At 37.9% G+C, this 16,919-nt stretch overlaps 2 protein-coding genes across 2 annotated transcripts in view; both read left to right on the forward strand.

Annotated features, from left to right (window-relative positions):
- The window catches only part of LOC143433753 (uncharacterized), a 37,103-nt gene that overhangs the window by 17,760 nt on the left and 2,424 nt on the right, over positions 1–16,919 (forward strand). The window contains 1 exon segment of the mRNA XM_076916308.1: positions 15,869–16,918. Within this exon segment, the coding sequence (XP_076772423.1) occupies positions 15,869–16,918 (1,050 nt within the window).
- On the forward strand, positions 1,335–13,378 carry LOC117723738 (KRAB domain-containing protein 5-like). Its single transcript, XM_034523268.3, has 4 exons — positions 1,335–1,556; positions 9,080–9,334; positions 12,656–12,782; positions 13,275–13,378. The coding sequence occupies exons 2-4, from the start codon at positions 9,269–9,271 to the stop codon at positions 13,376–13,378; spliced, it is 297 nt and encodes a 98-aa protein (XP_034379159.3). The 5' UTR covers positions 1,335–1,556; positions 9,080–9,268.

Raw genomic sequence — 16,919 nt, forward strand, 5'->3', positions numbered from 1 at the left:
TACCCAACAAAGAGGAGATAAAACCTGTAGAGATCATATCCAGTGGTTAGTCTCTGCCCCCGGTTGAGGGATGGAGCCACCCACCCATTTCAAAAATATTAACACAGAATTGCTCCTGTCTAAAGGAAATGAGAGACAAAGAGTGAAGCAGAGCCTGAAGGAAAGGCCATTAGAGGCTGCCCCACCTAGGTATCTATCCCATCTGCAGACACCAAACCCAGACACCATTGCTGTTGCCAAGAAGTGCTTGCTGACAGGAGCCTGATAATAGTTCTCTCTTGAGAAGCTCTGCCAGAGCCTGCCAAATACAAAGGTGGATGCTCACAGCCAACCATTGGACTGAGCATGGGGTCTCCAATGGAGGAGTTAGAGAAAGGACTGAAGTAGCTGAAGGGGTTTGCAACCCCAGATGAAGAACAACAATATCAACCAACCAGACCTAGAGCTCCCAGGGACTAATCCACCAACACATGGAGGGACCCATGGCTCCAAGCTGCATGCATATGTAGCTTGTCTGGCATCAGTAGGAGGAGAGGCCCTTGGTCCTGTGGAAGATCGATGTCTAAGCATAGGGGGATGCTATGGTGGGTGGGTGGTTGGGAGCACCCTCAGAAGCAAGAGTGGATGGGATAGGGGGTTTCTGGGTTGGAAATTGTAAAGGGGGATAATATTTGAAATGTAAATAACAACAACAACAACTAATCTCAGAAAAAGGAAGCTACTTTCCTAGTGGACCACTAAGGACGATAGCCTTGGCATGGGTCTTCTTTCTCCTTGGGTGGTTGTTAGCCACCAAACAATGAGGACAAAAGAAGCAACCATGGCAAACAGGCTAGAGACGGTTGTATTATACAGTGATGTCCTGAGACCAATAAAGTGTGTCAATTCATTTTTATTGTTCCACAAATAGGGTATAAGAGGGAATTTAGGGGTCAGGTGGAAAGGGTTAATTGGTCATACTACTATATCTAATTATCATGTGGGCAGAAAGCCAGAGTAGAACTTTTGTTTATTGTTTATTTGTTTATTAAGTATCTTCAAGAAAATTGGATTATGTTAATTTTCCATGCTACAGTAAGCATCTATAAGTAGGCATATGGTTTTAAGCTACAATAACCAGAAATAACAGGTAAAACACATAATTGTCAAACATCTCAATGAATTCATTTTGCAATTCTACAAATTAAAAGGGAACAGGATATTTATCTGTAGTTACTCAGTGTATGGAGACTGGTTGCTTTTATGACATCCTCAATCTCAGAAAGGAGAACGAAAAAAAAAACAGGAATTACTCAAATCCTTTCATGAGTTTCCAAAATTTTCTCTCACAGACTTGTGGGAAATGTAGTTTCACATGGTGTGACGTCACAAGCAAGGGCCCTGAAAACGCAGTTTTGGCATTCCTTGTTTGCACCCAGGTCGCAAGGATATTCCCTAGAGTTCAATGCTGTGGATGCACCGTTCGCTGTTCTACAAGCTTGAGTTTGGATTATTTGATCTTGAAGGTAGCTGCCAGCGGGGAGAGAGGAATCCTGCAAGCCGGAGGCACTCTGCAGGTTGGACAGGGAGCGAGACGAGGGTGGATCTAAGGCAGATAGAACTGCTTCTGAAGGTTTTTGCAGCGACCTAAGCAAGGTTGCCGGGTCAAGATGCACAGGTCATGGCTGGAGAGAGAATGATTGAAACAGTGCTTTCAATGATCACTCTATTAGAATGTAGTGTGCTGCCAGTTGTCTACCGTGTGCTTTTAAAATGGCTCGGGTAGAGTCCGATATTGCCCCCTCCCCCCAATCACCCACGGGCTCTGTCAGCTGACCACCTGATCCTGGGAGGTGTGTAATATGAACTCATTTTCCAGCTTTGCGGTAGAAAGATCTTGTTACCAGTTTAATGAGACTTACATGGCTGTTGTACTTTTGAGCTTTTTGTCATTTTTAACCAAGTGTGGTCTCTAGCCTGCCTAATACTCTTTTAACAGTTTATACAAACCAGTTTCGAGGGGGGGGGGGGGCTGTCAGAGTACTGTGGGGGAAGTTGATATTTTGGAAAGTCATTCCGTTTTCTCTGGAATAAGTCATTACAGATTTTAAAAGGGACCCCTTGAAGGCTATATAACCCAGGTACATGACCACTCTGACATGAACCCTCGGAGCAACACTTCCATATAGAAATAAAAGTTCCGAGAAAGAGGACCACGTTAGATTTGCTTAGTCCGGTTAATCTTTGATGGCTCATCGATTAAGAGCACTGACTGCTCTTCCAGAGGTTCTGAGTTCAATTCCCAGCAACCACATGGTGACTCACAACTATCTATAATGGGATACGATGCCCTCTTCTGGTGTGTCTGAAGACAGCTACAGTGTAGTGTACTCCTATAAATAAAATAAATCTTTTTAAAAAATCCTACTCTAGAGTGAAAACAATCGAATACTTATCAGGGGCTGTGTGATGTTGGAAGCGTTAGAGCAGTTTTCAGGAGAGTTGTGTTGTGTGTAATCTTATGGATTATTACTAATTTAGAGGAGACTAAGGAGGGAAGAGCAGCATGACCTGGCATACCTGATAAACTCTATTTATACAGTCTCTACTCAGATTTCTTTCCCTCCATCTATCTACATTATCTACAAAGCCTAAGCTGTCAAACAACTCTACCACCTAATGTGGCATCTAATACACTGTTGCTCCATGTGCATGACAGTACTTCCTGGAAAGATGTGCCAACATATTTATACTTTGTCTGACAGGTGAAAAATCAATTAATTAAGTCACACTGTGTTCATTTGTTATGAGTGCTTTTTACAGCATTAAAGTCTGCTTAGAACGAACATGTGCTTTTAACCACCTTATCTTAAACACCAATATTTTTGTGGATTATATAAATTTTATAAGAAAAATAACCCAGACACTTCTCACTTACTGTCTCTGATACTCAGAAAAATAATAATATTCTATTAAACATTATTTAAAATAGAAAAAGTATATTGCCTGACGCATATGCAGAAAACTGTTTTCTTAAAATCTATCACAGTAACATATTAAGTTAAAAACACTTTTTATGTCTTTGTTTTTTACATAAGTAAAATTTGTGATGCATGTCTGACAGCAAGGTGTTTGGTTGGTAGACGCAGGAGAATCAGAACTTCAAGATCATCCTTGTCAGGGTTGAGGTATATACCTCATAGTAGAGCCCTTTCCTAGACCATAACCCCAGCATGTACAAATTACTGGGTTCAATCCCAAGCACTGAAAAGACAAACAAACAACAACAGCAAAACCCCTATGGAAGGTTCCTGATTAAATAAACTATCTTTGGCTATAGAGCAGGTTCAAGGACATCTTGTATTACAAGAGATTCTAGCCCCAAAGTGAGGGTGCTGGTGAGATGGCTATATCCATGATGTGCAAGCCTTGAAAGCATGAGGACCTGAATTGGACACCAAAAACAGTAGATGATAGATAGATAGATAGATAGATAGATAGATAGATAGATAGATAGATAGGATAGATAGATAGATAGATAGATAGAGATAAATATAGATAGATATAGATATATAGGGAATCAGTACAGTACATGCCTAAACAGCAAAGTTTGAGCACATAGTGTGTGTTGGGGGTGGAGATGCTGCAAAGACAGCAACAGCAAGCACAAACAAGAAAAGCAAGAGGACAAGACAGGATGTTTCTGTCCGAGTGGGTTTTTAAGGAGAGAAGGGTGGTGGAGTCTCTAAATCCTGATTGAACATATTGGCCAAATAATGAATTTTGATTATTGGACTTTGGTGTTTTGTCTCAGGAACGAATCAGTGGCAAAATAAGGAAATAAAACCTTGGGGGCTTGTTTTAGGAATGTAAGGATTTTTAACAGGGGAGAAGAAATGGGATAAAAGGGCAAACCCTCAAAGCCTTTTGTCTGCAGAATCATTGTCTGTAATGATTGCTTTGCTTAGGCCTGCTAGCACCTCTTCTTCAGTGGTGGCACGAATTTGTAATCCCACCTCTGGGGAGATGCAAACCGGTGACTCTCTGGGGCTTGCTGGCCAGCCAGCCATGCCCACTTTTTGGGTTTCCAGATTAGTAAATGACCTTGTCCCATATAAAAGGTAGTTGATGCCTGAGGAAGGATATCTAAGGTCCTCTGGCTTCTGAGCACATGCATGCATGGGGTGTGTGTGTGTGTGTGTGTGTGTGTGTGTGTGTGTGTGTCTTTTAAAATATACTTTATGGATGTACTTTTTTTTAATGGCTCATACCATCTGTCTTCACACCAGTAACCTAACAAAAGTTCATGCAGTTAACATTCATTGTCATTTTCAGATCTTGTACAGTTGCTTGAGAAGGTCTTCTGATTATATTTGTTGTATAATTTGAGAATATCTGCTTGGTATATCTGTTAAAGTCATTGAATTTTGGTTATGAGATATTTGTTTACATTTATTATGTAAAAACAACCAAAATTTTGGTAGTTTAAAAATAAAAAGTTTTGTTCAGCATGCATTTTGCACTTTGCATTGTATTCATTTAACAGTTCCTGTGCTAATGTTGGCTCACAATGATGCTTTAGTCATCTGGTGCCCTGACTTAGACTGGTTGGTTTAAGATGGCTTCGCTCATGTGTGTAGTGGTTTGTGCCTACTCTTGCCTAGGGCGTGTGTTCTGGCCATGGAGTTTTACATACTATATCTATAACCAAGGATATAACCAACAGTGAAAAGGAATATTTAAATCATATATTTCAATGTTTGTTTGACCAAACCTAGTCAAAAGATGAAGTATAGTTCATTGTTACAACATATTGTCTGAGCATTCAGACACAGATAGAATCAACACCAGGTAGCATTACTGGAAAATTATTTGGTAAGAAATCTACATACGTTTTCCCTATATTATCATGTGTTATAAGATACATATTTTCCATGATGTTTGGGTAGATATGTTACAGTGAGGTATGGAGTCCTATGTAGAATCTGTGTACTAATAGAACAAAAGCACAATGTATTTATATAATTGTCATAGAAAATCTTTAAGATCCAGCCCGGGGTTTCTACCCCACTTTTGGTGGTTGAGTTCCTGGATAAAAGACACACACAGCCTTTATATTTTTAATATGCCTTACGCAGCACAATACCTACCCTCCATGCTGTTAGAATCTACTTTCCTACACTGAGTTATTACTTACTATTTTCTGTGTTCCATTTGGGCTGCTCTTTACTCCACTGGGCATCCCTCACCCAGCTATCAAGCTGCTTATGGCATATTAAAATATAAAGGGCATGTGTGTCTTTCACCCAGGAACTCAACGACCAAAGGTGGGGAAGAGGCCCCAGGTCAGGATTTTAATATTTACTTCTACATAAAATGTTGAGTTTAGTAAAGACAGTGTTTATTTTGTTTAAATGATTAAACAGTATATTTTGGGTTTTTTTTTTTTTTTTTTTTTTTTTTTTTGGTTTTTCGAGACAGGGTTTCTCTGTGTAGCCCTGGCTGTCCTGGAACTCACTCTGTAGACCAGGCTGGCCTCAAACTCAGAAATCCGCCTGCCTCTGCCTCCCAAGTGCTGGGATTAAAGGCGTGCGCCACCACTGCCCAGCTAAGCAGTATTTTTAAGTAGCATTACATACTATTCAGTTGGTAGGAAATGTATGTTTGTATTAACTCCAAATCAATTATATGAGTAATCTCCATTATTGTATTCATAGATATATCTTTACTGAGTTCTATTTGTACTTCCTTCAGTTGTATTTTCACACACAAGAGCTTTTTGGTGCTTTCCAGTTAATATATGGGGAGGAGAAGGGGATTAGGGCCAAACAAGTTTTTAGTCACTCCATCTTCCTCAAGTACTTTTGGAATCTCCAAGGGCAACAAAAGTTGAATAAACATCTGAGGAGTTGTTATTCTTCACATTATATCTACATTTTATGTGCTTTTACATGGATCTATGATTTAAAGTTAAACTTAAGAAATAGTAAAACAGGGCTGGGTCAAAAGTTCAAGGCCAGGATGCCTGTGATAATGCATGACTTTAATCCCTAGATTCTAGAGGCAGAGGTGAATCTCTGATGTCTGAGACCAACATGATTTACATAGTGAGTCCAGGCCTGCCAAGCATGCATAATGATACCCTGTCTAAAATATATATACATATATATATATATATATATAATAAATTATATATATGTCAAAAAATTATATATGTGTGTGTTTATATATGTATGTGTGTGTGTGTATGTGTGTATGTATACACACATATATGGTCCTCTTCAGTTACATAGTGTTTGCAGCCAATTTGAGCTATATAAACCCACCTAACTAAAAAAAAAAAAAGAAAGGTCACTACCAAGGAAGCTCCAGAAATGATGAGAGTTGAGAAAGCCAGCTCCACTCCATCTGTGTTTGTGGAGCTTGGTGAGGAAGAGCTGGAAGCAGTAACAGTGAGACCTGCTGCTGTGGAGAGGGTAGAAAGGGCTGCTCAGCTGAGTGAGGCAGGGACTTGGGAGCAAGAAAAAGAGCAACACTGGGGAGGCCACTGCTGCTGTGGTACAAAGGGTGCCCTGCCTGCCAAGGGCAAAGCTGTACTGCTTTTTGGAGGGGCTGCTGCAGTTGCCATCCTGGCAGTGGCAATTGAAGTTCCACTGGCTTTAAGAAAGAAGTAGCAGCCGTTTCAGATGAGAGACAAGACAAAAAGACCCATGGCTTTAGTTGTATTCAGTGGAACTTAGACTACCAACAGCTGACTGGACATTTACAGGACATGGCTTGAGATAGTGTTCACACTGGCTTGGTTGTCGTTTTAAGGGCCTTGGCTCTTGCTAGATTCAGAAGGGCAAGAGTGAAGTTCCCACTATAACAGGTTTGTCAACTTGGGCACAATTGGCCTTTCAGTAATTCTCCATAGAAGGCTTCCCTGTGCATTATGGAATGATTATCAACATCTCTGCCTTCTACCCACTAGATGCCACTGTTACCCCACTCCCAGTGACAGTAGCCAAAAATATCTCCTACATTGACAAATGTCCCCTGTGGACAAAGTCATCTCCCTTTAGAGGGCCACTGCTTTAAGGGATAGGGTTCAGTTAGAAGAATCTGGGAGTTGGGATGGCCAGCTGTTCATTCTGTTGCAATTTCTCAGAACAGGTGAGCTGGCTGTGCTCTGCAGCTGTTTTGGTTTTGTTTTTCTGGTTCCCATTCTGTAGCATAAGGTGCTCTCCCACGTCAAACCACCTCTCAAGTACTGCTGCAGCTCAGTGTCTCAACCTGTACCTCTTTCACACCCAACAAGGTCCTGAAGCTTCATCTTTCAAGATGATGCCTTTAGGGACCTTTTAAATGATGAACACCCAGTTCAGGTGTGGTGGTACCCATCTATAATCCCAGCATTTAGGAAGTAAAGGCAAAGAGTTCAGAGCTAAAGTTTGAGACCAGCCAGGACTTAATGGTAAAACCTGAATACACTGAAGCTGTATAGGAGACTTTGGAATCCCTAGTCTGATTGTCAGTGCAGGGTACAGGCTGCACTCATTGGTCTTCAAGGCAGGAAGGTGGTCAACATGGCCCATCAAGATCTATCTGACTTCTTACAAGTATAGCCAGTCAGCCACCTCATGTGCCTATGATTTAGCAGTGACACCTCTAATGGCATGCCTGCCATCCAGAACCCTGGGTTAATGTTTCCCAGTACCTGTCCTCAGGCATTGGAACATCATCAGCTTCTTTGTGGGTCTCTGCATGCAGGAAGCAGTGTCATCCTTTGGCTTACAGAACCAGTTGGATCATAACTCTTATTCAATGTAAATCATTGAAATGATAAAAAGTTTTATCATTATTAGATATCACTTAAATGAAAAGTGGGGCAGAAACTTAAATTTAAGACCAAGACTGCTGCTGAAGTTCTGGTTTGGTCTTCAGCATTCAAGAGACTTCTTGGCCAGAACTCAGCCCAGCACCAGGGCAACAGACTCAGAGGATGCCATGCACTCACTGTAGCTAGTGGAACTCAGCCAAATCTTCTATCATCTGGCTGACCCCATCCTTCAAGGAGGGGTGGAACCTGTCCCTCTCATGCCTGAGAGCCACAGTGCCACCCCACAAGGCACACAATGCTTGATAAGAAGTTATCTCAGATTTATCTTAGTCATGTAACATGACTTCTTAGATCTTGAAATTTATAATAAAAATACTTTTAATGAAAAAAAGGAAGGAAGGAAGGAAGAGAGAGAGAAAAGGAAAGGAAGAGAGAAAGGAAGGGGGAGAGAGAGGAGGGAGAGAGAAAGAGGAAGGAAGGAAGGAAGGAAGGAAGGAAGGAAGGAAGGAAGGAAGGAAGGAAGGAAAGAAGGAAGGAAAGAAGGAAGGAAGGAAGGAAGAGAGAGAGAAAAGGAAAGGAAAGGAAGAGAGAAAGGAAGGGGAGAGAGAAAGAGAAAGGAAGGAAGGAAGGAAGGAAGGAAGGAAGGAAGGAAAAAGGAAGGAAGGAAGGAAAAGAAAGAGAGAAAGAAAGAAAGCCAAGCTGAGCAAGTCATAGGCATGGGCAGTAAGCAGCATTCCTTCAGTTGTGGCCTCCAGGTTCTTGCCATGACTTCCCTCAGTGATGGAATATAAACTATAAAGCAAATACATCTTTTCTTCCCAAAAGTCGGCATGTGTCATGGTGTCTAGAACATTGACTTTATATTCCATTAATAATTAGTGAATGGCTTTCTCAGATTATTCTTCTTGGCAGATAGCCTTCATGGCATTACTGGTAATGACACCAGAGAAAACCAATAGGGAAAAATCTCTATTTCACTGTGACTGCAAAATGTAGGGGAAAAATTCCTCAAAAAATAAAAAAGTAGATAACTTATGATTAAAATCTATTTCAGTGATTCAAATATACAATAATTAGCCCTCTTTTAAAGGCTTCTGTTAGATGATCCTCTATCTTGTTACCTGGCCATTGAAGTTTAATAGTAAATTATATGGGAAAGAATTGGCAATCCTAGAAGAGTTCATGTATGATTTATTGTTCACTTAATAGTTTATCATGGAAGAAACAAGTAAATTAATTCATTTATTTTCTGAAAATTATGTTTCTTTCCCTTTTTAGGTATGAAATATCAAAGCCTCATGTTTTCCTCCTTATGTAGAAACAGTGATCTTGAGTGCTTTTCTGGATTTAAGCTGAATACCATCTCATTTAAAACTATTAGTAAAATAAGAAGCATCACTACCTCAACAACTAAGTGAAAGCTAACACCAATCTTGAACCTACAAAAGGAGGTCTGTGAAAGTCTACATGATCTACATGATTGAGTCAGATATGGAAAGAAGCCCAGAGAAGGAAGAAATGGCTGGTTCTAAGGTAAATGTGGCCCAAGACAAGGGCTTGGTCTTAATTTTCCTCCCAAAGTATATTGTATTTAAAACATGCAAATCTATACTTTTATATACCTAGTAAATATTTTAAATGCCTTCCCCACTTCTTATAGCCAAGGTTATCTCTCTAAAGTATATCTTTCCTATATTCAGAATCTTTTCCAATTCTTTCACCCTTGTCTTCCAAGCCATTAATAATTTTTACCTTGAATTAATAAACTATTGTATTGAAAGTATTTTCATTGAGATAAGTTTATATGGGAAGTCATTGATATACTACATTCCCGTTGGGAATATATAGGCCTACATACTCCTGAGGGAGGGCCAATGTTATATTTATAATCCATTGTTGCTCCCATCAGCTTGATACACATGAGTCAATCAAAGCACATTGAAGAGAAAGCTGTTCATTTCCCAGACTAACTCATAAAAGTTTGGAATAGAGTCTCTTCCCTTACAATGCCACAGAAAAATGAATTGCACTGTTACAATTTTCAGAAACATGGCTTCAGATTTGCAGAAGACTCATGAAAGAACCTACCTATCATAATGGCGATAAAGACTGTAAAGAAGAAAACAAAGCAGCCCTAAGATTTCAATCTGACAGTGACATAAGACATACAACTTCAGACCTGCAGGAAACCAGTGAAGGGACTTAGCCACTGTAATGAGTTCTGTATGTCAAGATCAATAACAAAAATATTTTATATTTGTTGTCTACTATTCTTGGATTTGATATGAGCTAACATATTTCCTTGTCACTGATAGGACACCAGTTTGTATGTATGTTATTTATATTCTTCTCTGTTATGTTGAAAAAAGAAACTTTCTTTTTTCTTACAGTGATTCAAATTCATGATACTCATTTGCATTTTAAAGGGGCCTCACTATACAGCCCTTGATGACCTATAACACTTTTTTGCAATGTAGATCAGCCCAGCCTCCAATTTATAGAGATCTATTTACCTCCAAAGTGCTATAATTAAAGGTATATGCCACAACACCCAACATTTGTTTGCATTCTTAACCAGTAAGAATTACTAATATGCCTGCATGGACTTGTACATGCCCAGGAGCTTTCTGTCAAGGCCAATGTTTGTCAGTTTCCTACCCTCAACCCACCATCACCAAACATTGTTAAATATTAATTAGCATTTTTAACCATACAACAAAACCTTTATTAACATTTTTAAAAGAGGTTCTTTAGCTATTACTGAAACTTGTAATTTCTTTTTTTTTTTTTAGCTTTTGTCACTTTATTGTTAACCAATGAATATTATCCAAAATTAGAGATGTAATTGTAATTTACTTGTACAACATGAAATTATGCTAATGGGAAATTACCAAATAATCATTAGTGTGTTTTTACATTGCTATATGAACATGTGCTCTCAACTGCTAATGATAAATGTTATAATTGATGCAATCACTATGAAAACCCATTTTGAAAATGGCTGTTCCTGTTTAGAAAAATTCATACATCTATAAAAATGGATTAAGCCCACTTTAATCCTAATCTACAAATAGACTATTAACAGCAAATATAACTGGTATCCTCTCAACACTGTAACAACTGGTGTAGCAATGACAATGTACACAATGCAAATAGAAAAAAAAAATGTAAAAATCCGAGGGAAGTCAATTCTGTTACCAATAAGGACTATTGCTCTGATGCTTTGGAAAAGTGAACACTCATACTTTGAAAAGTCTGAGTGGTAAGGCCTCCGATCTCTCCCTCTCTGTCTGAGTGGTAAGGCCTCCAGTCTCTCCCTCTCTGTCTGAGTGGTAAGGCCTCCTATCTCTCAAAATCTATGATTTTGAAGCATGTGCACAACCACTGTACAACAGTCACTTCAAGGCTAACCAGTTGTATTTTGTCCTACAGAGTCCAAAAAATATATTAACCTTTTCCTTTTAGAATGTCTGCCCAAATTAATCCTTTTTAAGTCAGCAAAAATCAAAAACAGCACAACACCAAGTTGAATCTACTGTGCATGAAAACTGCTTAATAAAATGGCAACTGTCACTGATAAATGTTAAGTTTGAGTGCATAATACCAAATGGAAAGTAGCTGAACCACACAGAGAAAACAAGGCTTTCTGTATCTTCAAATTCAGGTGCTTCATGATCAGAGAATGTAAGAACAGCTTTCTAGCTGGAAAGACTTCCTCAGTAAAATGTAATTGAAATAAAATTTGTTTTTAGAGATTGCAAATAAAATAAGCAATGATTTAGAAACCAAATATGCTAAAATGATATTACCCATTCCCATCAAGAAGAAACTTGTAATTTCTAAATTTAAACTGGGCAAACAACTATTATACAAAGTAATGTCTTCACGCCCACCAGAAATGCAGACTAAAGATTAGTCACTCATCAGACAGAGGTCTAGATACAGGGTTGACTCTTTCTGGATGTTGTAATTAAAAAAAAATTGTGGCAATCTTCCCACTGCTTGCTTGTTAATATGAGCCTCTGCTAGTCATGGGGGGATACTCACACTATTCTGGATCTTGGATTTCACATGCTTGATGTGGAAGTGTGCTTTCATATACTGTGTTCCACTTCCAGGTCTTGTTGCTCAGGGTCTTCAAAAAGGTTTTTTTTTTTTTTTTTTTTTTTTTTTTTTTTTTTTTTTTTTTGGTTTTTCGAGACAGGGTTTCTCTGTGTAGTCCTGGCTGTCCTGGAACTCACTGGCATCGAACTCAGAAATCCACCTGCCTCTGCCTCCCAAGTGCTGGGATTAAAGGCGTGCGCCACCACTGCCCGGCTCAAAAAGATTTTCATATGACACATTAAGGAGTGTGATGGAACTGTGAAGCTCCACCCATATCAAAACACCTAAATGCAAAAACTACTGTATCTGAAAAAGCCTTTTGTCCCTCTTAATAAGTGTTTTAAATTATTCCTCAGCATAATGCTTGAGGATGGAATTTCTTCTATGACAGATCCTAGAAATTAACTCCTAGATCCAAAATAGTAGTATGTTGAAAGTGAAATTAAAGTTACCTTTCAGCTTTAAGCCTCAATGTAAACTTTAACCACCATTCAACATTCGTTCTATATGTTAGCAGAAATAGATAGTTGGCGGTTTATGTTTATCAAAGTCTATGCTGTTATCTACTCAAACTGAGTTTCCATACATTAGTGTAATGAATCTTTTTGTGTTAAAGTCAATGATTGTTTCTAACCAATGCCAATTTAAGTTATGCTGACTACTTATGAAGGACACTTTACATTGTCAGCAAATATATAACTTTATTGATTGGCAACTATTTACTTTTACAATTAATTTATTTTATTTCAGGGTCAGTTGTCATTCAGAGATGTGGCCATTGATTTCTCACCAGAGGAATGTGAATGCCTGGAGCCTGCTCAGTGGAATTTGTATAGTGATGTGATGTTAGAGAATTACAGCAACCTTGTCTCCCTGGGTGAGGATCACTTTCCTACTGAATTCTTAATTCATTGTCAACATTTATAGAATATGCCATGGGAGTTGATCTTTTGTATCAATGAATTTTATATTTACGCTTTTAAGGGAAAAAAATAAAGGGATGGCTGATAATAGTTTAAATAAGTTTTATTATGTTTCTTCTATTTTTAACCTCTTGTTCTAAATTATGAATCCTTTATTCTAGTAGTAATTTTAGAAATTCAGTTGAACAAGACATACCTCACACATCTTAAAGTAAAACAATACACCCTTTAATTTAAAATTGTCTGTATTTGTAAGTAAAGCTCAAGATTTATAAATTGTAAAATCTCCCTGTGTATTATAATATGTTTATCAGGAAACATTTAGAGAAATATTTTTCCTACAACCTTTCATTGGTCTTCTTTCCTTATAAGCACAATACTAGGAGAGAAATGCTGATTTCCCAGAGAACAACATAAAGCATCATGTTCCATTTTTCTACAAACAGGTCTTGCTTTCTCTAAGCCACATCTGGTCACATTTCTGGAACAAAGACAACAGTCTTGGGATGTGAAACAACAAGCAACAGTGGCTACATACCTAGGTATGTAAGGCAGTATGAATGAGCATACACGGGTAGGGCAGTATGAATGAGTATACACAGATAGGGCAGTATGAATGAGTGGATACAGGTAGGGCAGTGTGAATGAGTATACACAGATAGGGCAGTATGAATGAGTGAATACAGATAGGGCAGTATGAATGAGTGGATACAGATAGGGCAGTATGAATGAATGAATACAGATAGGGCAGTGTGAATGAGTGAATACAGATAGGGCAGTATGAATGAGTATACATAGATAGGGCAGTATGAATGAGAGGACCCAGATATAGTATTATGAATGGTGGGACACAGGGCAGTATGAATGAGGAGACACAGATGAGAGGCCCAAAACTTCAACAGGATGCCAGGCTTCTAAAATGTGGATTGATAAGCTGTTTCACAGAAATAATTTTTAGGAATCTCCATTTATTTCTCTTACTATCAAACAAGGACCTCTCATGTGGATATACGTTTAAGTCCTCTGAGCCTTGTTCTTCCCCTCCAGTGATCTCTGCACTCATTCATGACTACCAAAGTAATTCCTTTTGTCTATGAAGACCTACATCATGATAGATGTTTCATTACTATGTAGACCTCAGACATTTATATACACTTCTAATGAACTCTTGTGTCAAACCATTATAATATAGTAACCACAAGTGAGCTTCTCTATTTTTATCTCTATGCTCATTGATTAAAATTGTCTCCTTAGAGCTTTCTGTGAATATGCTTTTTTATGACTATTTTTTCAAATTCTGAGTGTCAGTGATTTAAAATACATGTATTTTTATAGTCCCAGCCAAAAGGATATATATCTGGAAGAAAATTTTTGGTAATTCATTAGTATTCTTTCAGAATTTTATAGGTTCATGATACTTCTTGTTTTACTTGGAATTCCATTTTCTGTGGATTTGTTTATCTAGACCAGTTTTTCACAAAGAAGTTGTTTAGATATATTCTGATTGGATAGCAGTTAACAAAATGTAAGACCATATACCAAAGATAGACAACAGCTTTTGGGATAGCCCCTGCTCCAGTTGTTCAGGACCCACATGAAGTCTAACCTGCACATCTGCCACACATGTACAGGGGACCTAGGTCCAACCCTTGTATGTTCTTTAGTCGGTTGTTCAGTCTCTGGGAGCCTCAAGGTTAGTTGGCTTTGTTGGTCTTTCTGTAGAGTTCTTATCCCCTTATAGGCTGTAATCTTTCCTCCTGTTCTTCCATAAGAGCTTCCAAACTCCATCCACTGTTTGGCTGTAGGTATCTGCATCTGGAGACTTGATATGCCAGGGTGGGGGGATACTCAGGAGGACCCCACGTGCTCACAGAAGGAAAAGGGGAGATAGGGAGGGATTGTGGGGGTAAATGACTGGGAGGAGTGCAGTGAATGGGATGTAAAGTGAATAAGTTAATAATAATAATACATTTATTCCACTGGAGGGAGAAAAGAAAATATAAGATAATAAAATATCTATTAACTATATCTATATTTCCAATACAATTTAGTTTTTATTTACCTGTTCCTATGTTTTCATACCACACTCAATAGTTGTTTTATCCTGCCAAATGAGTAATTTGAAGAAATTATGCTAATTTTATCATTTATTTACGAATAGATACATTGCCTTTACTGAAACTTCTGTGATCTACAGATAAATTTAAATTTATTAACAATAAATTTGATAAATTTACATTTATTTTAATTGTGTAAAAATAATATAAAACTATATTAAGTACTTTGAGTATACTATTCAATAGTTAAGTATATTTAAATTCTTTTTTTTTTTTTTTTTTGTTTTGTTTTGTTTTGTTTTTCGAGACAGGGTTTCTCTTTGTAGCTCTGGCTGTCCTGGAGCTCACTCTGTAGACCAGGCTAGCCTCAAACTCAGAAATCCACCTGCCTCTGCCACCCAAGTGCTGGGATTAAAGGCGTGCGCCACCACCGCCCAGCCATATATTTAAATTCTTATGCACTATATTTTTAGAAAATAATTTTGCTTTTGAAACTAACTATATTTATGAAAGAAATTGTGTACTTTTGTCTCCATGTAAACTATTCCATTTACCATTCTACTGTAAGTTTTACAAGTTTTATTTCTATAGAATCTTCAAATAATTCAGATCATATAATATGTCTTTGTGTTTTATTTCATTTATCCTTTAAGAATTGTCCTCATGGCAGATAGTATATTATTACCTTTTACAGGTTGAATATTATTTATATATTCCATATTGTCTTCATCATTTCAGTACAATGGTAGTTTAGGTTATTTCTACCTGTGTTATTTTCTGAATAATGCTATAGTGATTTGGGCTGTCGAAATATGTTTATATTTTCTGATTGTTGTGAGGATAAATTTTATATAAAAATGTAACTGAATAAAAATATCTATGTTAATGATAAGTATTACAAATATAAAGATTATCATTTTTATTAATACCTAATCATTTATTCAACAGGAACAAAACCCTATGAATGTAAAGACTGTAACAAGGTCTTTGTTCGGAATTCACTCCTTATTCAACACCAGAGAGTTCATACAGGAGAGAAACCCTACAAATGTGAACAATGTGGCAAAGCTTTTAGCTGTTCTTCAAGCCTTACCCCACATCAAAGAATTCACAGTGGAGAAAAACCCTACAAATGTGAACAGTGTGGTCAGGCTTTTAACTATTCTTCTCACCTGTATAAGCATCAGAGAATTCACACTGGTGAGAAACCCTATAAATGCACAGAATGTGGCAAAGCTTTTAACTGGTCTTCAAGCCTTACCCAGCATCAAAGAATTCACACTGGAGAGAAACCCTACAAATGTGAAGAATGTGGCTTGTCCTTTAACTGTTCTTCACATCTGTACAGGCACCAGAGAATTCACACCGGTGAAAAACTTTACAAATGCAAAGAATGTGGCAAGGCCTTTAACTGTTCATCATACCTTAATTATCATCAGATACTTCATACTGGAGATAAACCCTACAAATGTAGAGAATGTGGCAAAGCCTTTACCATGGTCTCTTACCTTACTCGACACCAGAGAATTCATACTGGAGAAAAACCCTATAAATGTAAAGAATGTGACAAAGCTTTTAGTAATTGTTCAGCCCTAATTCAACACCAAAGAATTCATACTGGAGAGAAACCCTACAAATGCAGAGAATGTGGCAAAGCCTTTAATAATAGTTCAAGCCTTACTCATCACCAACGAATTCACACTGGAGAGAAACCGTATGAATGCAAAGAATGTGGCAAAGCCTTTAACTCTTCTTCACACCTTAATTATCATCACAGAATTCATACTGGAGAGAAACCCTATAGATGTGAAGAATGTAGCAAAGCCTTTAGTAATTTTTCAGCCCTTATTCAACACCAAAGAATTCATACTGGAGAGAAACCCTACAAGTGTGAGAAATGTAGCAAAGCATTTAATAATTGCTCAGCTCTTAGTCAACACCAAAGAATCCATACTGGAGAGAAACCCTACAAGTGTGAAAAATGTAGACAGGGCTTTAACTGTTCTTCAAACCTTAAACAACACCAAAGAATCC

This window comes from Arvicanthis niloticus, chromosome 19, assembly GCF_011762505.2.
Source record: "Arvicanthis niloticus isolate mArvNil1 chromosome 19, mArvNil1.pat.X, whole genome shotgun sequence".
Lineage (NCBI taxonomy): Eukaryota > Metazoa > Chordata > Mammalia > Rodentia > Muridae > Arvicanthis > Arvicanthis niloticus.

Coding starts and splice junctions, on each gene's coding strand:
- LOC117723738 (XM_034523268.3), top strand. CDS start 9,269: ATGATCTACATGATTGAGTCAGATATGGAAAGAAGCCCAGAGAAGGAA. Junction 9,335..12,655: donor AAGAAATGGCTGGTTCTAAG/GTAAATGTGGCC, acceptor ATTTTATTTCAG/GGTCAGTTGTCATTCAGAGA. Junction 12,783..13,274: donor CAGCAACCTTGTCTCCCTGG/GTGAGGATCACT, acceptor TTCTACAAACAG/GTCTTGCTTTCTCTAAGCCA.